General features: G+C 43.1%; 1 protein-coding gene across 2 annotated transcripts in view; it reads left to right on the forward strand.

Moving 5' to 3' along the window:
• SLC6A20 (solute carrier family 6 member 20) overlaps positions 1-24,403 on the forward strand; it is a 46,662-nt gene extending 22,259 nt beyond the window's left edge. The window contains exons 4-11 of one of the 2 annotated variants that reach the window (XM_044678611.1): positions 7,394-7,621; positions 10,954-11,064; positions 12,482-12,723; positions 14,410-14,572; positions 16,203-16,407; positions 17,999-18,158; positions 21,408-21,573; positions 23,400-24,403. In XM_044678611.1, the coding sequence (XP_044534546.1) occupies positions 7,394-7,621; positions 10,954-11,064; positions 12,482-12,723; positions 14,410-14,572; positions 16,203-16,407; positions 17,999-18,158; positions 21,408-21,573; positions 23,400-23,546 (1,422 nt within the window). In that variant the 3' untranslated portion in view covers positions 23,547-24,403. The remainder of the gene's footprint in view (positions 1-7,393; positions 7,622-10,953; positions 11,065-12,481; positions 12,724-14,409; positions 14,573-16,202; positions 16,408-17,998; positions 18,159-21,407; positions 21,574-23,399) is intronic. The other variant, XM_044678612.1, reaches the window with a different exon arrangement.

The following is a 24,403-nucleotide window of genomic DNA, read 5'->3' on the forward strand; positions in this document are numbered from 1 at the left end:
GGAAGGAAGGAAGGAAGGAGGGAAGGAAAGAGGGAAGGAAGGAAGGAGGGAAGGAAGGAAGGGAGAGGGAGGGAAGAGGGAGAGAGAGAGAGGGAGGGAGGGAGGTCATAGGAATATTATAGCCAAAATCTTCTAAGTCAGAGGAAAAAATGCTGCAAACAGAGCAAATGAACAAATTTAAGTACCATGGAGCCATAGTCAGGATTATACATAATTTAGCAGTCACTGCTCTAAGGGTTCAGAATGCTTAAAAGGGGATATTGCCAAAGGCAAAGGCAAGAAAATATGAACTTACAACCAAGAATAAGTTATTCAGCAAAAATGAATACAGTACAAAAGGGTCAGGAATGAATCTTTAATAATATGGAAGATTTACAAGCATTCCTGGTGGGAAAAAAAAAGACCAGAGCAGTATAGGAATTTTGAAGTGCAAAAACAAAAGTCAAGAGAAACCTGAATAAGCAATTACAAAGAACAGAACAAGAATAAATTGTTTACATTTTAATATAGGTACATGTGTCCCCTTGGAACTGTATCATCATCAGAGATCTCAGAGGATATCCAATTAAACAGAGCCTAAGAGTAGTTCTGTTATGCTTTAATGATTTTTTAAAAAGAATGGAAAGGGAAGGGAAGAGGAATACATGTGGGAAAGGAAGAAGAGAGGAAGGATGGGGGAAATTATCTCATATAATTGAGGAAATAAGGGAAAGTCTATATAATGAGGTCTAAAAAGTGAGAAGAGTAGGTGACACTTGAACTTTAATCTAAGCTGTTCAAAGAAGGGAAATATACATTCACATAGCCGGGGATAGAAATATGTTTCACTTGATAGGGAAACAGAAGGAAAAGGAGGAAAAAGGAATAGAAAAAATAAGAGAGAGACTAGATTAAGGGAAAGATATGTCCTAAGAAAAGCAAAATCCAACTGACAAAGTTGATAAAAGGGAAATACTTTCTGGAGGGGTTTCAGGAAAACAAGTACATTAATGTGCTAGTTGTTTGTTTGTTTTTTATCTATAGTACCTTCTTTCCTGGAATCAATAATACCGTGTATTGATTCTAAGGCAGAAGAGCCATAAGGGTTAGGCAATGAGGGTTAAGTGATTTGTCCAGAGTTACATAGCTAGGAAGTGTCTGAGGTCACATTTGAATCCAAGACCTCCCATCTCCAGGTCTTACTCTTTATCCACAGAGTCACCTGGCTGCCCCCCTTATCACATTGCTGATAGAACTATGAACTAGTCTATCTATTCTGAAAAACAATTCAAAACTTTGCCCCCAAAGCAATTGAACTGTGATATCTTTTGACCCTTTGAACCAGTGATATCTCTAGTAGATCTATACCCCAAGAGAACAGATAAGAGACTCTTGTATGCAGAAATATTTATAACGGCTCCTTTTGCAGTAGCAAAGAATTAGAAATGGATGGGATACCTACCAACTTTCAGCCATTGAGGAATGTTGAATATGTTAAAGTATATGACTGTTGGAATATTATCATGCTATAAGAAACAATGAAGAGGATGCTTTCAAAGAAACCTGAGAAGACTTACATGAACTGATGCAAAGTGAACAGAATCCGGAGAATGGTGTTTACAAAAACCACAATATTGAAAAGACAAACAACTTTAAAGACTTAGGAATTCTGATCAATGCAATGACTAATCCTACTCCAGAAGACTCATGATGAAATCTGCTACCTACTCACCCAATGTTATTATTTTTGGCCCTTTGTATCCAAAGAGGACCAATGGCACGATGTTGAGGGTCAGGGTACAGTACGTTCAATCTGATAGAGACTTTGAGGGGCAGATTAAGATATATCTATTTTTGGAAATGACCAATGTTTGAATTTGTTTTGCTTGACAATACATCCTCATAATGTACTTTGGTTTTTTTTTTTCCTTTCTAATTGTGGAGGCTGGAGGAGGAGAGAAAGCAAAGAAAATGGGAGGGAGAAAAGATCAATATTCATTGATTGAAAAAAAATTTAAGCAAGAAAACAAAAAGGATCATGGCAGTTGTATTCCGAGGCCACAATATCCTGTCTCGATCTGAATGATACTAACACTGAGCCTTGAGGTTTCATTGTTTATCCATTTTCCCTGTCAAGAAACCAGTATCTTCCAACTGCCACTATGCTAAGAAAGGGGTATGACTAAATAGAGCTTAATTGGCATGCCAGTTTCTATTATCCTTCAGCAAATGAATGGAGGTGCCTCTCTCCTGCTGTATTGAGGAGACTGAGAAATTAGAGTTAGGTCCAAATAAATATAATTAGTGAATCTAGAGAAGTGATCAAAGTATTTGAGTTTGTGCTACATAGAACCAGTGACCATGTTTTACACAATTATAACTTCAAACAGTGTGGATTTAAATACGTGTGGACACTTCATGAGATTCATTAGGAATTAACTAGTGCTCCAGAGAGAGACCTTCCTTGTTTTGCTTTGGCCTGCAGTTTTATTAAATTCCTGTTGTTCTGACTTCCTGAATCATCTGCTTTGATCTCCCACTGTTTACTTGCTTTGCCCAAAGGGTGCTTCCCAAATGTTCTTTGATGGCAATGAGTATGAGTTTCAGCTAATGCTCTTTACTTCAGGATTGTTATTAGAATTAGTTTGTGTGTTTTCCTTGACAAGAACTATTGAGAGTCAGCATGGTGTAGGGCAGAGGTGCTTAACCTTTTTTGCATCATGTACCCCCGGTGAAGTCAGTGGATTCCTTCTCAGAATAATATTTTTCAATGTATAGGATTACAAAGCAAACCAGTTCTTTGGAAACATAGCTACAAAAATATTTTTTTAAAAACAAATTTTGGATCCCAGATGAAGAACCTCTGTAGTGGAAAGTGTCCTGAGCATCAAGAAAGCTGGGTTGTAGTCCCACCTCCAAACCTTACTAACCATGTAAGCCTGGGCAAGTCACTTTTACCTCTGTGAACCTCAGTTTCCTCCTCTGAGAAATGAGAATAACAGTTCTAGATTCCCACAGTTACTGAGAATTACTTTGCTCATCTTAAAGCTCCCTATCAGTGTGGGCTAATGTTATTCTGAGGAGTGTTCCAAGAATGCTATTTGAATGTCTGCCCTGGGGTAGGGGAGGAAAAAGTAAAAGGAATCTGGAATTTCTGCCTCACCAGTTTGGACATTGACAGGAGAAAGTGATGGGTTTTACCCTCTAATACCCTGGGACTTAGGGAGGTGTGAACACTGGAGTAGCAGGAAGAATCAGTGCCAGTCAAGGGAAAGTTTGGGCATTTGTGCTCTGCTACAAGACACAGCAGAAGAGAGCTGAAGAGACGGTGAGCCTGGGACACTACATGATATTAACTCCCTTTAAAAAAATTCTAGAGGGCTCCAAGGACATACACAAACTACTTCTGGTATATGTACCTTCACAATGATCTCCCGAGGATGAGCGGAGACACTAACATTGGCCACTCTTTAGAAAATCCACGGACAGTGAGGTGACTTAGTGGAAAGAGACCTGGAGACTGGAAATCTTGGATTCAAATTTGACCTCAGACACTTCCTAGCTGTATGACTCTGGGCAAGTCACTTAAACCCAGTTACCTAGCCCTTACCATTCTTCTGCCTTGGAACGGATACTTAGCATCAATTCTAAGACAGAAGGTAAGGTTTTTAAAAAAGAAAGAAAAGAAATGAAAACCCAGAAGATATATACCTGCACAAAAGCTTCCCTCCTATTTCTTCACTGTGGGGTAAAGGCAGTGGTGTCCTTGAACCCCCTCTGGCATCTCCCTAATGATTGTCAAAGAAATCAGTAAATCTACAAATTTATGTTTGCTTTATTGTTTTGTTCATTGCCTAGGTTTAAGAAAGTAATGGAGAAAAGGTTAATAATGCAGATTAAATGTGTGTCATGCACAATTTAATTTTTTCTCCCCCAGAAAGCCAATTGCTAAACATTTACCAGTACACCCATGGGTGGAGATGACCCTAAGTTCTCAAAAGCACTACAGAACACACATTCTGAAAGATTCTTCCATGCTGGAATTGCTTCAAGTAGAAATGAAACAGTAATGTGCCTTCTGACTCTTATCCTAGAGCCAGCATATCTAAATTTGAAGAGCCCACTGTAATGAAGTTTTTTTTAGCCATAGCTACTCAAATTAATGAATTATATGAATTGTTTTCCACATTTTATGGATGTAATACCCACATGGGGAAGCCAGGAGGAGGGAAAAGACAACTTTTTGGAGTATTCAAGTCTAATATTGATTGGGTGTTGGAATGGGGTTTGGGATTTGATGGAAGAGAACTAGCTACTCCCTCCTTCTGGCTCCCACCTTTAAATAGATGGAGCCACTCTTTCCTAGCTTTTCTTCTCAAGTATCTACTTTGACAAAGTCCTTATTCTGCCCCTGAGGATGGGCTCTTTAAAACTTTGGAGTAAATGAATAATAGAAGGAAAGTTGGTCCCAGGTCACTGCCACAGAAGAACTTTCTCCTACTTTTTCTTACCAAGTTCCCTTCCACTAGGAAAAAAAATACAGGCTTATCTTGTCAAGGATGGTACAAATTCTTTTTTTTTTCTTTTCTCTGCTTTTGGGAAGCTATTGCAATATGTATCAATAATATTTCTTTTTTTTTTTACCTTAAGTTCCAAGTTGAGAAAAATTCCAGCCCTTAGAAAGGGAATCTTCTTCCCTAAGCATGAGTTCTTGGGCAACCATTGCCTCCTGCTCAGCCATTTTTTATTCTCCCTCCCCTTCCCAAGGCACATCTACACAAAAACTATATCTTAGAGAAACTTTTTTCTTTCGAGAACACATAGTAAATACCCAAATAGAAGTCCTAAGGAAATGGGGGGAGGAGGGGGTTATATGGTTCAGTGCATTGAGAGCTAGACCTAGAGATTGAGGTCCTGGGTTCAAATTTGGCCTTAGACATTTCCTGGATGTGTGACCCTGAGCAAGTCACTTAATCCCCATTGCCTAGTCCTTACCACCCTTCTCTCTTGGAACAGTATTGTTTCTAAGATGGAAGTTGAGTTAAAAAAAACAAAAAGAAATGAAAGCTGGGCTATAGGAGCATCATGAGAGCCAGAATGAACTAAAGGACAGAGAAGTAGGAATTTCATCAGTTTTGTTCTCAGCACCATATACTCGCTGCCATTCTACATGTGGCTCCTCCATCTTATTTAGCTGTGATCTTTCCCCAGTCACTCTTCTCTAGCTTTGGATAGCAGCAGCAAAAGAAGCAATGACGTTGAGTCTCTTATCTTCTCTTGTACACTCTATGTGTCCTGCTACAATGGACAGAGATCTGCTCCCAAGCTCATTGCTCCTGTCACTTTTCAGAAGATTGCCAGGCTCTCCCTCCTTTAGGGTGAGGAGGCAAAGGTATTGCCTTTTCTGGCACAGCCACAGCTGTCTAAAGATCAGAATACATGAACGACTTTATGCAAGCATATAGCTCAGCTATACCCCAACTCATTGGGTAAGGAGGCCCACCAAAAAACAAATCATAGTGAAAGACCTCAGCATCACAGGCAATGCATGCAGGATATTATAAGTCAGTGGTGGGAACAGACACTACAGCCTTTTAGGAGAGCAGCTGGCAGACCCAGAAGACTGGAAAATGTAGAAAATGAAGTTTATAAGCATTTAATAAGCACCTATTATGTGCCAGACTCAGTGCTATTATTATCCCCATTTTTCAGACAAGAAAACTGAGGGTGAGAGAAATTAGGTGATTTGCCCAGAATCAAATGTCCAAGACAGAATTTGAACTCAGGTTTTCCTGACTCTGGGCACAACACTCCATCCACTGGGCCAACCTAGCTTCTTCAATAAACATATTTTTAAAAAACAAAAGGGGGAGAGGACACCCATCTCTTCTAGTAACTAGATGTGTAATCCTGGACAAGTCAGTGAAACTCTCTAGAGCTTGGTTTTCTTATTTTCAGTAACATCATCTCTCTTTAGGTCCCTTCCAGCTATTAAAAAAAAGGCTCTTAATCCATGTCTGTAGAAAGCCTTCCCTTCCCGTGTACTTTCCCCTATTATTTATTCCAAGCTATGTTGGGTCATGCACAAACAAGTGCTGAACCCTACCCTCTGGAAGATGAATAGGGCATACTTGGAAGAAAGGAAATGTTTAGAATGGCAGCTATGTTCAAGCATTTATCTCAGAACAGCAATGACCTACAGCCCTTCGTACCAGCATCTCAAGTCCATTATATCCTGAGCCAGTCCAAAATCTAATCCCTGTTCTTTTTTTAAACCCTGACTTTCCAACCTAGTAACAACTCCAGGAAAGAAGGGCAAGGGCTAAGCAATGGGGGTGTAAAGGTGAAAATTAATATTCAGTAACTAAGTATTATATTTTATAAAGTCTTATTAATAATAAATTAACATTTTTAAAAAAGAGTGAAAAGGTTCTAAACTAATCCAGCTTGCTTGCAAGAACAAAACAAGAAAAGAGAGGTAGAGCTTCAGAACTTACACAAACATGGCCATGCAAACATGGTCAAAGGGAAAAGCATTCTAGGTAATACAGAAAGGAATTTTGGGTAACGTAGTTTTAGAGGTTCAAGATTTTCCAACTATACATTCCCCCCAGTGATCCTATTGGGAGGGGTTAAGTGACTTGCCCAGGGTCACACGGCTAGGAAATGTCTGAAACAGTTTTGAACCCAGGACCTCCCCTCTCTGAACCTGGTACTCTAACCATTGAGCCCCCTAGCTGCCCCTCCCCATTACATTTTTTAACAGATAAGACTAATTAGGCACTGCAGGGGCTTCTCTACCTTATGTTTGCAGTGGACACTGTGGTCCTCTCTCCTCTACTTTCCTCTACCACTCTTTGTAGTTTGGTATTTTGGTCTGGTCCTCTCATCACTGATTGACATACTGCCTTTCTCCTCCCAGAATACTTTGCTACTTCTCCTCCATCTCTGTCCTCTCTTTCTTCTGAATATGACTGGATTTTCCCTCTGACCTTCTGCTTCTGCTCCTGAGCCTGGTCTTCATTCTTTGCCCTCTTGACAGAGTACCTAATTCCTCATCCTCCTTCCCTTTGAGCTTCCCTCTAGGACTTAGCCTTATGTGTGAAGCAGGTAGATGGTGTAATGGGTAGAGTACTAGGTCTAATGTCAAGAAGATCTGAGTTCAAATCTGGGTGACCCTGAGAGAATCATTTCATCTCTGATTCCCTCAGTTTCCTGAACTTCAAAATGGAGATAATAACAGTACCCACCTCACAGGGTTGTTTCGAGGATTGAATGAGAGAATCCTTGTAAAGCACTTAGTCCGGTGCCTGGCACACAGTAGGCACTATAGTAATGTTTCTTTCCCTTCCCCATCCTGTCCTTCATTCTTCTATTATCCATACTTGGCATAATAATTGTTTTGATCCCAAAGGATCCCTTGCCATGGTCCAGCTGCCCACTGAATAGCAATCTCACCGGTTATGATGATGAATGTGAGAAAGCCTCATCAACTCAGTACTTTTGGTACCGGAAAACCCTCAATATCTCACCCTCCATTGAGGAGAATGGGGGCATCCAGTGGGAACAAGCCTTGTGCCTCATCCTGGCGTGGCTGGTGGTGTATCTCTGTATTCTGAGAGGCACAGAGTCGACTGGCAAGGTAAGATCTCAGTGTTTGTTACAACGTGAAACTGGAAGAAAGGTTTGTAAAGGTCCCTTTGAGTTTAGGAGGAGAGATTACAATCCAGCAAAGGAAAAAGCTTGAACTCAAAAGTCAAAGGGCACGAGTTCAAATCCCTACAACCTTTGGGACCAGGGACAAGTCCACTAAACTCTTTGGACCTCTGATTCCTCATCTGTAAAATGAGAAAGTTGAACTAGATAGCCTTCCAGAGACCTTCCAGTTCTAGAATGGTGATACTTATCTCTCTAACCAGCCTCGGAAAAGTCCAAGGGGTGAGCTGGCACCAGGTCAAGAGAGTTGGCAGATCACAAGGGTATAAACTTAATTGACTTAATCTTCTGTCCCAAGTCCCTTGACTGGTCCAATAAGGCAGGCCAGAAGTGACTAAGAAAAAGGAGGTTCAGTTAAAAACCATAAGGTCTCAGTTTCTCCCTCCAATTACACAACATTTAATGAAAAAACCTAAGATCAGTCATATTTGGGGGGCGCACTGTTGATCTGGCCAATCCATTATTTTGTGTCTTTAAGAGGCAGGAAGAGAAATTTTGTGAGATGGCATGATTGCTGTCTACGAAGCTTCCTCCGAAATATCAATCTCTTCCTTTAACAATCTATCTTGGACCCATAATGTGAGTTAGCTATAGCAGAATAGAGGCCTTGGAACCAGAAGGGCTGGATAAAAAGTTCTGGGTTCACATTCTGTCTCTAATATTTACTAGTTATGTATGACTATGAGTAAGTCATTTAACCTTCTTAAGTCTCAGTTTCTTCATCTGTAAAATGGAGATAATAATACCTGCATTACCTTAAGAAACAACTCCATACCTTCTGTCTTAGAATTGATACTAAGTGGGGCAGCTGGGTGGCTCAGTGGATTGAGAACCAGTCTCAGAGATTGGAGTTCCTGGGTTTAGACACTTCCTAGCTGTGTGACCCTGGGTGAATCACTTTACCTCCATTCCCTAGCCTTTGCCACTCTTCTGCCTTGGAACCAATATACAACATTGATTCTAAGATAGAAGGTAAGGGGTTAAAAAAATAATTGATACTAAGTATTGCTTATAAGGCAGGAGAGTGTTAAAGGCTAGGGAATGGGGATTAAGTGACTTGCCCAGGATCACATAGCTAGGATATGTCTGAAGCCAGATTAGAAGCTGGGTCCTCCCAGCTCTGGGTCTGGCACTCTATCCACTGGGCTACCTAGCTGCCCCAATACCTGTATTAATTTAATGGGTGGTTGTAAGGCTCAAGTGAGATAGCAGATATTATGAACTCTTTGAAATTTATGTTTGTCACATAGTAATCCATGAATCTACAAACGTGAGGTTAGTACAGCTCTGTCCTTTTTTACCTCACTGTTAAATTCATTAAAGAAGAATGATCTCAATACTGGTCTCGAGGAAGTGCCATTCATTTCCCTCTATCGAAGCACCTATTTATACCTGTCATCTGTTCCCTACATCCAAGTTTGTTGTTGAGTTGTTTCTTGGTCATGTCCATCTCTTCGGGATCTCATTCGAGGTTTTCTGGGCAAGGATACACAAGTGATTTCCCATTTCCTTCTCCAGCTTACTTTACAAATGAGGAAACTGAGGCAAATGGGGGAAGTGGCTTTACCAGGATCATACAGCTGGGAAGTATCCAGCTAGTTGCCCCTGAAGCTGTTATTTTATAGAAGAGAGGATGGTTGTGAGTTTCCAAGGTCTCTTTTTTTAGGAATGCCTGTCCTCTAGCACTGCAGCAAGGTAGAGGCAAGATGCACATTCTGGCTACCAATTCCACCATTTCACCCTTGAATCCCTTAAAAACTGTCAGGCAGAGAACATCTGGTCCTGGTACATCAAGGACCTCACCTCTCATTGGGGGGCTGCAGGTCGGTTTAACTTTCATGACCTCCAGTCAGCCCGTCCATAAAGCGAGGGCAAATGATCTAGGCGGACTTCTTCCTATGCTGCCAGCAGCCAGGGCAAAGCCACTGCAGGCTCCTAGGAAAGGCGATGCCCAGAGATACAAATGACTAGAGTTTGACAGGAGTGGTGTGTACACCTAACGGCACTGAGGTGGCAGCGTGTAGAGTGCTGGGACTGGAGTCAGGAAGCAAGTTCAAATCCAGCTTCAGGTACTTGCTAGCTCGGAGAACTTGGGCAAGTCATTTAATTTCTCTTTGCCTCGGTTTACTCAAGTCAATGAGGGCAATGATAGCACCTGCCTCCCAGAGCTGTGGAGAGAATCAAATGACAATATTTGTAAGGTGCTTAACATAGCACACAGTAGGTGCTATATAAATGCTAGTTAGCTAGTAGTAGTAGTAGTAGTAGTAGTAGTAGTAGTAGTAGTAGTACTGATAGTGGTAGTAGTAGCAGCAGCAGAAATAGTAGTAGTAGGAGGAAGAGGAGGAGGAGGAGGAGGAGGAGGAGGAGTAATAGTAATAGTAGTAGTAGTAGTAGTAGTAGTGGCAGCAGCAGCAGAAATAGTAGTGGTACTGGTAGTGGTAGTAGTAGCAGCAGCAGAAATAGGAGGAGGAGGAGGAGGAGGAGGAGGAAGAGGAGGAAGAGGAGTAGTAATAGTAATAGTAGTAGTAGTAATAGTAGAAGAAGTAGTAGTAGTAGTAGTAGTTCAGGGTCATGCCAACAAACTCATGCCACCCACAAACCCTGTTCTGCACAAACATATGGGTATCCCAGACTTTGAGAATCCCCTCTAGAAGACACCCCAAAGGTCCATGTGAATTCTGAGCCAGAGTTAACCTTCCCAGAAGTCTCCACATCACAAATGATTGCATCGGTTATATTTGTTTCCAGTGTTACTCTTACTGCTACTCCAAAAGAATGACTCCTTTAACAAGTTATCATGCTTGCTAGAATGTTACATTTGTTAACCTGACCAAAAGATTCTTTTAAGTAATAAAGTTTCCCTTATTCCAGGGTTTCTCATAGGACCATCCATTTCCAGTTGGGCTTGAGTTCCAAACCCTCATTTCTACAGATGAGGAAACTGAGGCAGAGGGTGATTGCCCAGCATCACTTAGCTAGTTAAGTGTCTGAGATGGGTCTTGAACTCAGGTCTTGGTGGCTCCAAGTGCCCCTACCCCATTCGCGTTAGCCACTACTAAATGAAAATCACCCCAAACAGACTAGCACTCAGGGCTGCACCCACAATCTAAGTCCCATGCTGCCAAAAATTCACTCTGGGGGGATCAAACAGGGCGTCACTGGAGGCACAGCTGGGCTTCCTTTCCTCTTCTCAAATGGCTGAAGGTTTGGGGGCTGGTAATAGAGAGGTTAACCAGGATCGTCTGCCTCCCATAGGTGGTCTATGTAACCGCGTCCCTGCCTTACTGTGTTCTCATCATCTATCTGGTTCGGGGTCTCACCCTGCATGGAGCCACCAATGGCCTTGCGTACATGTTCACTCCCAAGGTAAGGATAAACCTTTATCTTTCCTCCATTGCCCTTTTCTTAGCAGAGCCTCCCTTTAGAGTGTAGAGTCCAAGGGAAGCTCCATTCTGCCCTGGAGAGCCTAGGAGAGTGGGGAGGGGGTAACAAGGCTGTCTTCTGCAGTCCTAGGACCGAAATCTTCCACTTGCTCTGGGTTCTAGCTTATTGTAGTTCGAAAGAGGAAGAAAGGAATGTGGGGGAAAGAACATGGATCTCAGAATCAAAAGCCCTGCATACCCGCTCAAGTTGCTGTCCAGCCATTTCATCCAGGGCTAATCACCTGATGTCTCTGGACCTTCATAACTTAGTCTTCTCAATGATCAAATAGAATAATATCTTCACTTTCTGACTCAGTTTCCATATCTGCAAAAAGAGGGGATTGGACTTGATGGCCTCTGAGGTCTCTCCAAGCACTGAATGGATTAGGTTTTCATCTTATAAGTGCTCTCTAAAGATCAAACACTCTCGATGTGAGTTATTAATATAATTAGCATGATGGCTCTGGAATGGAAAGAAGACTCCCCCTTCTCTACTTTGCCTCACCAACCTTCTTTCTGTCCTTTCCCTGCTCATTAAGCTCCATAGTGAAGCACAAAGGGAGAGGTCTTATATTGAGGAACTGGTGGTGTATAGGACCACCCTCTGTCCAATCAGTGACTGAGCTCCACCCATTCTCCTTCCACTCAATCTCTCACATCCAACCTCTTCTCTTCTTTCTCACTGCTACTGCCCTAATTCAAGTCCTCCCATCTCACCTGGACTGGTTGAAGAACTTCAGGTTTGGTCTCTGCTTCTGATCTCCTTTGCCACTCCATCTTCCACAATACTGCCAAAATAAACTTCCTAAGCATTGATCTGACCGTGGCATTCCCCAGCTCAAAAATTGTCCATGGCTCCCAGCTTCCTCTAGGATAAAATACGAATTCCCCAGCCAGCCTGGAAGTGAAAGCTCTTCACAACTGGCCCCGCCAACCTTTCCAAATTTCTGACAGTCTGAGTAACAAATCTAATGTGTTCCCTGAGGACAAGGACCAGTTTTTGGCATTTCTTTGAATCCTCAGTGTTTTGTACCATGCCTGGTACATAGCAAGCATTTTTTTTTCTATCTTAAAATTGATACTTAAGTTTCAGTTCCAAGGCAGAAGAATGGTAAGGATGAGGCAATTGGGAGTTAAGTGACTTACTTGCCCGGGGTCACACTTAACTAGGAAGTATCCACGGCCTGATTTGAGCCCAGGACCTCTGATGTCTGGGCCTGGTTCTCAATTCCCTGAGCCACCTAGCTGCCCCACATAGTAAACATATAATTAACTCATTCCTATATTATAATCCCTGGTGCCAGAGTAGCCAATTTCTCCTTATCCTCTGATCAGCTTCCTCTCCGTCTTTGACTTTTCAGATAGAACAGTTAGCGAACCCCAAAACCTGGATCAATGCAGCCACCCAGATCTTCTTCTCCCTTGGCCTTGGGTTTGGCAGCCTGATCGCCTTTGCCAGCTACAATGAGCCAAGCAACAATTGCCAGAAGCATGCCATCATTGTGTCTCTGATTAACAGTTCCACGTCCATCTTTGCCAGTATCGTCACATTCTCCATCTATGGTTTCAAGGCCACATTCAACTACGAGAACTGCATCAATAAGTAAGAATGATGGGAAGGCCATAGGGTCATAGATAGAGAGGAAGAAGAGATCCTTGGGGCTATCTAATTTAATACTTTCATTTTACATGTGAGGAAACTGAGGTCCAGAGAGGCTAAACTACTTGGATCATAGAATTGTAAATTTAGAGATGAAAAGGACCTTGGAGGCCATTGGATCCACCTTACCCATTTTAAAGATGAAAATTGAGGTACAGAGAAGTTAAGTGTCTTGCCCAGGGCCCATATGGGAATTTAAATTACCCAAAGTCACATGGTTAATAAGTGACAGATTTTGGATCCCAACCCAGGTTCCCTAACTCTCAATCCAATACTCTTTCCATTACATCATTCTGTCTTAGACCTCCAACTAATGTTCTCCAGGACAATGGTAAACTCAGCTCTAGACTTGCCTTTCCCTCTCTTTTTCTGCCTTTCCATGGAGCCCTCTGGATCCCTCTTCATTGTTAATCAATTCTAACATCATGTGATTTGAAGCTAGATGGGACCTTGGAGGTCCCTGGGTTTTAGCCCCTTCATTTTAGAAGTCAGGAAACTGGGACATAGGACAAGTGCTTTGCTCAGCATCACCCTTAAATGACTCAGCTAGGATTTGAACTGCAGACTTCCTGACACCAGATCCAGTGCCCTCTCTACCAAGCTAGGTTTCTTTCTAGTCAATGTGTCAGGCACTGTGTTAGCTGAGGATACAAAGACAAAACTGAAATAGGGTCTGCCCTCAAGGTGCTTTCATTGTATCACTGAAGTCCTTTTCTTCTCTAAGTCCCCTTGCATTCTTTCCATCTTCTGGGGTTCAGTCAATCGCCACCTTCTTCTGAAGAGGTCTTCATGTCTCCATGTCTCCTGGAATAACCTTGAGAGCTGGCTACTCTTTCTATTCCAGTCTTTGATGTACAGGATCAATTGGCATATGCCATGTGCCCCCTGACCATTTTCAGCCTTTCCCTCAGTCATCATCACTCAACTACTTCTTCTACAGTTTACTCCACCCTGTCTAGGTCCTTGGTGCTGACATCTAGAACCCTCTAGGTCACTTTCTCTCCTCTGCAGTCAGTTTACTACCTAATTAAATGTCTCCCATTCTAACTTCTATCTCCTTGGACTCCCAGGCCCTCAGCTTCCTCTCCTTCCCAAACCTCCATCTTTAGCATATCTTAACCAGGCTCCAGACCCTCTCCCCTCCTAAATGAATTATCCCCTGGAGCTAGAATTCCTAATTACATACTACCTCTTATACTTACTACCTGTATGACCTTGGCTAAGTCCTTTAACTCCTTGGATCCTCAGATTTAAAATAAGGAGGTTGGATTAGGTATCCTCTGGTCTTTCAGCCCCAAATCACTGATTCTATAATCCTGTCAAAGCTCTGATTATATGGTGGCATATGGGGGAGGGAGGGGATGGTGTCTCCTGACTCATTTAAAACAAAGTTCCTACATTTTGAAGATACTTATTACCTAAGCAAGCCAATGATGATATTGAAGGGAAGGGCATAAAATCACACAGCTGCCTCCCCACTCCGATGACAGAGAAGGCTGGTGACATGGGCACCAAAAGATCCTTTTCATCTTCCCAGGCTCTGTAGCCAAACCCTTGCAGATACTAGATCACGGTGGATTCCCGAAGGTTCTTAAATTGGCAAGTAACACAATGAACTTGATTCCCCAGGGTTATCTTGCTGCTGACCAATTCCTTTGACCTGGAAGATGGCTTTCTGACCCCAGGCAACCTGGAGGAGACGAAAGTCTACCTGGCATCTGCCTACCCAACAGAATACAGTAAAATATTCCCAGAGATTAAGAACTGTAGTTTGGAATCAGAACTAGACACGGTAAGTGTTGCTAGTCTAGCTTCTCTGCTGTCTTTTCCACAATGCCTATTGCCACAAGCCAAACTGGAACCCTCATAGACACCTATGAGAAAGGGAGAACTCTCTTAATAATGAGCTAAAGAGATTGATCCTGTGTTTGTAAATGAAGAATGACTACAGGAGACAGCTAGGTGGTTCAGTGAATAGAGAGCCAGATCTGGAGTTAGGAAGTCCTGGGTTCAAATATGGCCTTAGATATTTCCTAGCTGTGAGATCCTGGGCAAGTCACTTAACCCCAATTGCCTAGCCCTTACCACTCTTCTGTCTTGGAACCAATACTTAATATTGATTATAAGAAAAAAAGGTGAAGTTTTTAAAAAAGACTAGAAATTTCCCACTATTATTCTTATTTTTAAAAATTATGTGTATATATTTATATCAGTTTAATACCTATATATGTCCCTTGCCTTCCTCTTCTCTATCCAGCAAAGTGTCCTCTGTAACAAAAATTAAAAACAAAAAGGGGGAGAATAACCAATATCTCAAGTATGAAGGTGTATTCAATGTTCCACATCCATATCCTCCCACCTCTGCAAAAGAGGGGGAAGGAAAGCTCATTTTCTCTCTCTCTCTCTTTTTTTTTTGAGAGCCAAGGTTGACCATTATAATAACCAAACATTCAGATCTTTTTGTCTTGGGGGTGTCCTTTCCATTTCCATTACTAGTCTTTGGCTTTATTGCTTCCCTGGTTCTGCTTCTTTTACTTTGCATCAATTCATACAAATCTTGGGAGCTTCTCTGTATTCTATATAGTCACTATTTCTTGTAATACAGTAATGGGCCATTATATCAGGTACCATACATAGGTTAATTATTATTACCCAGGGAGAATAGAGCATGAATTATATTAGACTCAGACAATCAAACCCCATGCTTCTACCTAATAGCTCTCAAGATCATCAATAAGTTTGAGCTCCTAAAATCTCAAAATTCTGCAAAGTGTCATTAATTTTTATTATTTCACATAATGGGCTCACTTGAGCACAGAGCCATTGAGTGATGTTTGGAGATAAAAAGTGAAATATAGCGCAAGGGACTCATGTTCTAGGACAGCGCTGGTGAAGTATTGGCACTCTGTCCAGCTAGCATGGGGGAAAGAGGGATCTGCTCCATTCCCCCTCTTCCCAGTGCCTGAGGACATTTTTTAGACCTTTACCTTCCATCTTGGAATCAATATTATATATTGGTTCCAAGCCAGCAGTGTGGTGAGAGCTAGGCAATGGGGGTTAAGTGACTTGCCCAGGGTCACATAGCTAGGAAGTATCTGAGACAAAATTTGAACCCAGGACCTCCCATCTTTAGGCCTGGCTCTCAATCCACTGAACCACCCAGCTGCCCCCTCCCTGGACATTTTTTTTGCATGCCCTGCCCCACTGTCCAGCTGCTCTAAATGAGCACTTTCTCCCTCCACTCTCTGAGGTAATGCGGAGGGCTCACGGGCAGCTAGAAGTTGCAGTTTGGGCACATGAACTTGAAAACCTTCACCAATGCTGTCCTAGGAACTCTGAGAACCTCAGGCTCATCCCCCCTGCCCATTGGAGCTAGAAGAAGGTTGGCACCTGATATAACAGCATCTTCTTATTATTGGCAGGCTGTCCAGGGGACTGGACTGTCATTCATTGTCTACACTGAAGCCATTAAAAACATGGAGGTGTCCCAGCTGTGGTCGGTGCTATATTTTGTTATGCTGCTGATGCTGGGGATAGGAAGCATGTTGGGGAATACCGCTGCCATTCTCACTCCTCTGACAGACAGCAACACCATTTCAAGCCGCTTACCCAAGGAGGCAATCTCAGGTTAGCCTTTCATTGGGAACAGCGTATTAAGGGTGGGCAGCCCTGGGAGCTTAGACTAAAAAGGATTGCCCAGACAGGAAGTCCTCTAACGTGCCCCATGGCCCTTCTCCCATTCACTCTCAGATTACTTACTGACTTGGGCTGGACCTAACCATACACAGACTCATAGATCCAGACCAGAAGGTCTTTGGCCCAAATGATGATCACATGCTAAAGTCCTGGGGCAGCACAGATAGACCTCATAACAGCACAACAGTACAAAATCCTGCTTGGATTTTAAATCTTTCAAACATCTGACTCTCATGTACCTTTCTAGTGGAATTCCTGCCTCTTCTTATAGTCTTTGTTGGAAATGGATTCCATCTCCTTCTGCCCCTTCAAATTTGTGCCTCCTTCAGAGCCTTGCCCAGATGCTGCCACCCACAGCAGGCCCCCTTCCTTGGTTGGTCAGAGCTCCTCCCTCATGAAATCACTTTTTTCTACTTAGGAGTGTGTGTGTGTGTGTGTTAGAGCTTCCTCTTCCAATAATATAGAAACTCCTTGAAGGCAGGTCCTACTTCAGCTCTAACCAGCCCTACGCCCGACACAAAGAGGGGATTGAATAAATGATTATTGTTGAACATCTCCAGTGGGGCACTTTGGAAAAAGCAAGACACGGAGTCAAAGAACTTGGGTTTCATTCCTGGTTTGGCCACCACAGGACATTGGATAAGTCAAATCAAGGCATTTATGAAGCAGTTCTTCTGTTCCACTGAACCAAGTGCTGGGAATGCAAACATAAGCAGAAAGAATGGGGGTCCCCGCCATCAATTATTAAGCTTACATGAATTCATTAATTAAACTTACAGTCTAGAGGGGGAAGCTGTGTGAGGAGGGGAAGATGATGGTGAAGAAAGTTCTGTGGAGAGTCAGTAGTGCAGGCTGGAGAAGAGTGAAATCATGGCTGCTCTGGGCATCCTCTTTACAATGAAGGTTCTGGGAGGGATGGGCCAATCAGAGAGCAGCGGGTACTTCGATTTGAAATAATCTGGGGTGGAATGTGCCTCCAGGGTGAAAGGGTCCTTGGTTTCTTTGACATGGCAGAGAAAATCCTATGAAGTCAGCCATGTAACTTGACAACCTTTTCTCTGCCCATCCATTTCCCGTTAATGGATGAAAGATGGCCCCTGAGGTCCCTTCCAGTTCCAGAATCATTAGCGCAAGGGAGCCAGAGCCTCATTTCTGTCGGGGCTGAATCCTTGCAGCTGAGTTTTATCACTTCACACAATGACTGAAAGACCTTGGCCCAACTGGCCAATCTTCATCATACCCAGGAGTGCAAGGACTGCTGGGATTGTCCCACCAATAACTCGTGAATGGACCCATAAGTTTCAACCTCTCTAAATATATTTATCCATAAACATATTTGTCTAATATGCAAATAGAGATCAATAGAGAGAGATGGTGGGGGTGAAGCTCAGCTATTGCCTAGATGTGTGTCCATACCTGATCCATCCCATAGGGCTGCCTTCCCTGGGCTCCTGATGCCCCACAAAATTCAGACTTGTAGCAAGTAAGGAAGCTGCTCTTCTCTCCTCTACCACCACCCCAGGTCTTGTGTGCCTCATTAACTGTGCCATTGGGCTGGTGTTCACCATGGAAGCTGGAAACTACTGGTTTGACATATTCAACGACTATGCTGCCACCCTCTCTCTGCTGCTCATTGTGCTGGTGGAAACAATTGCTGTTTGTTATGTTTATGGCCTAAAAAGGTAAGAGGCAAATCCCTTCCAGGAACTAATCTGCTAATCTGGGCGCTAAGGGGGTGCAAAGAACAAGAGCTGATTCACATGGTAGTGCCTGGGTTGGGCAATCGCCCCAAGTCTCTCCTAACTCCAGGGCCCAAATTCTCTCTACATAATGCCTCTGAAAAAGAAAATACTGGGAATAGGGGAATAATACCTCTAAAACAACAGAATTGGGGACTCCTCGACATCTTGTGGAGGAGGAGAACAAGTTCCTAATGGAAACTAACATTGCTTTTTGTTGTTGTTTAACCCTTATCTTCTGCCCAAGACTGAAGGGCAAGAGTTGGGCAAACGGGGTTAAGTGACTTGCTCAGGGTCACACAGCTAGGAATTGTCTGAGGCCAGATTTGAACTCAGGTCCTCTCATCTCCCAGTCTGGATCTCTAAGCACTGCACCATCTAGCTGATTCCTAACATTGTTTTTGTTAAACTTTATGTCATTTTCTGTTCATTCACCCACTCTCCAAGTCCAACTGTGCTTACCATCCCCTCAGCCCTTCATTTACTCGGAATGTTTAACCATTGTTGGAAATTCTATAAAATAGGGTTAGTGATAGCAGCTGCCTCCTGAGCTGTTTTGGGGAGGAAATTAGATGATTTTCATAGAGCACTTTTCAAATCGTAAAGTGCTAGATAAATTCTAGCTATTGCTCTTGTTGTTATTGTAATTATTCAATCCATTTAATCAATCAACAAGAAGTTATTCAGTACCTACTATGCGCCAGACGCTAGGGATGCCAAGATAAAAGGGAGACCAGCGCTTGCCTGCAAGGAACTTCTAATCATTTCAGGCAAGACCACATATGTACATACATTTTTAAAAAACCGAATCTGTGATTTCATTTGCCATTGTAGAGAGATTCGCCTCTCTTCAGAGCAGAGAGGTACCTATGCTGCAATTTATTATCTTGGAGGGCTGCCTGGGACACTGAGAAATTAAGTGACTTGTCCAGGGTCATAGGGTTCATGTGTCAGAGGAAGGACTTGAACCCAGGACCCAGGTCTTCTTGACTCCTAGACCAGCCCTCTATCCACTATATCCCACACTGCTTTGATATCTATCTATCCATTTATTTATCTCATAGAGTACCAATCATCTACCTATCTATCCATCGATAACCACCCATCTCTCTCTCTCTCTCTCTCTCTCTATATATATATATATATATATATATATAGATAGATAGATAGATAGATAGATAGATAGATAGATAGATAGATAGAGATAGATAGATAGATAGATAGATAGATAGATAGATAGATAGATAGTAAGTTTATTTATATAATATACAACTCTATAGATACAGATATCCACCATTCGTGGTGAGGAGACTCAGAGAAGAGGCAGAGAGAGGCAGAGAGAGGGAAGTCAGTAGTCCTGGACTTATTTCCTGACTCAGCAGAGGACATGGGTGCAGATTCTAGCTCTGCTAAAGATCTGTGTGATCTTAGACAAATTGTTTAACCTCTCTGGGCTTCAGTAGTCCCATCTGTAAAACAAGGTGGTTGGACTAGATGACCTCAGAGGTCCTTCTAACTCTTAAATCTATGATCTCATAATTCTGCCACTTACTAGCTGTGTGATTCTGGTCAGGCCACTTACCCTCTGCTTGCCTCAATTTTCTCAACTGTAAAATGGGGATAACAATAGCACCTATCTCTCAGAGTTGTTGCGAGGATCAAATGAAATAATATTTTTAAAATCACTTAGCACAATGCCTGGCACATAAGCACTATAAAAATGCTTATTTCTTTCCTTGTCATTTGTAGAATGGGCGAGTTGTATTAGACTAAGAGCCTTGTGGGGGCTGCTAGGTGGCCCAGTGGATTGAGAGCCATGCCTAGAGACAGGAGGTCCTGGTTCAAATCTGGCCTCAGACACTTTCTAGTTGTGTGACCCTGGGCAAGTCACTTAACTCCCATTGCCTAGCTCTTACTGCTCTTCTGCCTTAAAACCAATACATAGTATTGATTCTAAGACAGAAGGTAAGGATTAAAAAAAAAAAAAAAGATTCTTACCCTTTGTTAGTCTGGTGAAGGCTATGGAGCCTTTCTCAGAATGGCGTTTTTTTAAATGTAGAAAAGAAAATAATAAGATTTCAAAATTATTCAAGATTCTAAAATGATAAGATTTCAAAGGAAACCAATTATATTGGGGCCGCTTGGTAGTGCCATGGATAGAATACTTGTCCTGGAATCAGGAAAACAAGAGTTCCAATTCAGCCCCAAATATTCCTAGCCGTGTGACTCTAGGCAAGTCATTTAACCTGTTTGCTTCAGTTTCTTCATCTGCAAAACGGGGATAATGATAGCACCTACGTCCCAGGATTGTTGCCAGGATCAAATGAGATAATTGTTAAGTGCTAAGCATAGTGCTTGCCACATAGTAAGTGCTATATCCTATATAGCACATCACATATATACTATATATCAGTTGTTATTATTAAATTGAAATGGAGATATCATTTTTTTCCATCCATACTTCTTAGAATCTGTTCACAGTGCCAGATTATAAACCCCTGGTAAGAGGATTTCTGAGGTCTCTTCTAGCTCAGAACTCTGGGATTGAATTGAATAGAAAACGGTCATTTCAAAAATCACTCTTCATTAATAGATTTAATTTCCTAATTTTTCCTCTCCCTGCCCCCTCCAAACTCCCAGAAGCCAGAGCTATTCTCAAATAACAAACTAGGCCCCTCCTCAGCCTGCCCCCTGGCGAATCTGCTTCTGAGCAGCTACATAGCTGGAGAGAAGAGCGAGCAAAGGTCCCTAAGGGGCGCCATTGTTCCTTCTCCCTATTCCCTTCCAAGCCTTGCCTTTCTACCTGAGCTCCTCCAGAATTCATCCTTGTCCTTGGGCAGATTCCTCTCAAATATCCCCAAGCAGGTTATTCCTCTTTATAGGTAACTGGGGTTGGTAATGCCAAGCCACCTTCAGGGTGCCACCACCCCACCACCACCCCTCCGCACCAAGCTAGGAGGGTGCATGGGGCTTACAAGTAGAGAAGTGAGCACACTTGGCCATTGATCCTGGCTATGTGTGTGACATACCAATCTGAACGAAACACTTGGTGGGATCTTCCCAAATAAGCAGGAACCATGCTGGATGGCCCATTGGGCTCTCCGAGTGTCTTTTCCCTTCTCTTAGCTGGGCTGGTCCAGCCTGGATCTCTTCCCTGGCCCTCTTTCTCATTCTGTTGGGTTTTTTTCATAGATTTGAAAACGACCTTCAAGTCATGACTGGCTACAAACCAAACTGGTACTGGAAGATCATCTGGGCGTTCGTGAGCCCCTTGCTTATCATCAGCCTGTTCATTTTTTACCTGACGGATTATATCCTGGCGGGGACCCTGCAGTACCAAGCTTGGGATGCCACGCAGGTAAGTCTCTCCTTCCCACTCGGGTCCAGGAGATCGGTGAGCTCCCCTCCTCGCCCCCTGCTGAATCCTAGAGGAGTCCAGGGACTAGTCTTTAGGTCACACAGAGGCAGGCGGAGCCTTGGTCCTCCAATTCATTATTCTTCTCACTACCAGATGCCTCCTGGGTGTTTCCTTTCATATGACTATTGTCCCTTATCATTGCATCTTTGGGGTGGCAGCATAATACAACACCCCCTGCTACTATATTATGCAGTAAGGTAACAGGGGATAGAGTGCCAGCCTGGAGTTGAGACGACCTGGGTTCAGATGTGGCGTAAGACGCTATCTAGCTATGTGACCCTGGACGAGTCACTTAACCCAGTTACCTAGCTCTTGACACTCTTTTGGCTTAGAATTGCAAAAGGTAAGGGCTTTAAAAAAACTAATATAGTGGGGAAAGGCTGGATCTTGGGGGAGGGACCCATACCCACAAGTTCCTCCCTGGGGGTCTGTTTTTTCATCTAGAAAATGAATGGTTGGACCAACTGATCTCTAAAGTCTGTGATGGTTAACCCAGGATCAGAGGATGACTTGCTTTTAGCTTGGGGGTCCTTCTTCTTCTTACTCAGTTACTGGGACATGGGAGGGTTTCATTCTATTCAGAGACCCAAGAAAAACAGCCTGTTCTCCCTTGGGACCCTTGAATTATGCAGCTTCAGCAACCAGGCTTGTAAGTCTGTCTAAATGCCTCTCCAAGACTCCATGGCTCTTTGGGCTACAGAGCACTGCCACCTTCTGACCAATTTGGATTTCTGCAAGAATTTTTCAAACTGAACTTGGATTCCAAAGTTTTCCAAAGAGGATGGGTCTGTCTGGCCAGCCTCAGAGAGGATTCATTCCTTGAACACAGACCCAAACAAAAGCAAGACTAAGCTATGGAATATGGTACCCCAGGCAAAACTTCCTGATGCCAAGGGAAGGAAGGGGGATTGCATCAACGACTGCCACCCGGGTGATGTTGGGCAAATCACTTTGTCCTGTTCAGATTCTGTTTCCTAAGCCGTAAAATGAAGAGAGTTGGGTTCAATGGCCTCAAAGGCGCCATTCAGGTCTAGATGTATGATCTGATGAGGTGGCCTTTCCCTACGATGAAACAGCTTGAGGAACGAAGATTCTGGTTTGCTCAAGTAGGACCCGCAAGTGGCGTACTTGGGAACTGATGTCTTACGTGCCGAGAGCCCTTGGGGAGCTGGTAAAGAAGTATCCAGCAGCAGGATACCATGGGAAAAAATGCAGAATTTGGAGTCAAATCCTGAGGGCAGCCCCGTGTCCTTGTAACAGTGGTTTAACCTCTTGGTCCCACTGTAAAATGATGGAGATTGGCCCCTCCGGTCTTTCCCAGCTTTAAAACTGGGTTCCTGAAATTAGCCTGAAATAGGATAGGTATGCCTTTGAAGTAGAAGCAACAAGCATTTATTAAATGCCTACTATGTGCTGCAAAACAAAGACAAAAATGAAATAACTTCTGCCCTCGGGAGCTTACACTGTGAGATGGTGTGGAGGGGGCAGAAGATGCCGTGCACGTAAAGGACAATAAACACATGATTCAAACGTTTAGGAGAGACAATTCGGAGCTTGGGCGGAGAAGGAAAGGCTTTTTGGAGAGGGTGTCCCTTGAGCTGAGTTCTGAAGGAAGCCGGGGCTTCTGAGAGGCCAACATGATGCAGTCCTTTTCAGGCTTGGGAAGGAGTCCGTTCCCAAGTATGTCCTCCAAGGTGGCCGAAGGGTGGTGGTCATTTTTCTCCTCGCTACTTGCTTCCTGATCCCGTTGTGTGTCTTGCTTTCAGGGTCAGCTGGTAACCAGAGATTATCCTGGTTACGCCTTGGCGGTGATCGGCCTTCTTGTTGCCTCTTCCACTATGTGCATCCCCTTGGTGGCTCTGGGAACCTTCATCATGAGCAGATGGAAAAAAGGAAAAACTGTTTCGGTGTGAGCGGCAGGACTCCTGAAGATGTCTTCTTGGAGCCCTTGGCATGAGTCCAGATGGCCATTTTTGTGTAGTTCATATTTATAGATTTACTTTCTTGGGCTGCCTTTTTATTTTTATTTTTTAAACATGCCAGTAGTACTCTGGAAAGCGTCTCTTGGCTTTCAGGGCTTTTAAAGAGGAAATAGGACCACATGGCTGAAGGACAACCATTTAAGAAAACTCACCAACTCCCCAGCCCTCAAGACTTCCTCTCTGGCTCTTCCCAACAAGGTTATTTAGGACTGATTTGTTAGCAAAAGCATCTAAAGGAAAGCAGGCTCCTGTAAAGAAGAGATATGGAAGGGACTTCTTGTCATTTGTGGCCAGGTGTATTCACTCTCTTCTGATGTCTGTTTATATGCAATCCTTCCTTTTTTCCTGAGGGAGAAGGAGTCATAGCCCTAGGGAGAGTGTGTTTAGAAGAACCCTGGCTGTCAGATCACCTTAGCTGCTTAAGAGCAGCCACCAGAACTACAGATGCCGAGGGGACAAAATCTTTTAGAATATAAACAAAGGGGTCAGGTTCATTCTGTAACATGGCATCCTTGTTCCCCTTTAAATATAGCTCTTGAAGATTTAAGATGAAGACCAGACCTATTTCCATGATATAAGAGACTTCCAGGTGAAGAAATTCCTCCTACCAATGCAGGTTGGCACCTTGGCAAATGATAAGCTTTTAAGAACTGTCTAGAGCAGAGGTTAAGTGACTCAAGGTCACATAGCCAGTATATGTCGGAGGTAGAAATTGAACCCAGGTCTTTATGGCTTTGAGTTTGGCTCTCTTTCCGTTATGCCATAGCTGACTTTTTTTTTTTTTAATA

The sequence above is a fragment of the Gracilinanus agilis genome, chromosome 5, assembly GCF_016433145.1.
Source record: "Gracilinanus agilis isolate LMUSP501 chromosome 5, AgileGrace, whole genome shotgun sequence".
Classification (NCBI taxonomy): domain Eukaryota; kingdom Metazoa; phylum Chordata; class Mammalia; order Didelphimorphia; family Didelphidae; genus Gracilinanus; species Gracilinanus agilis.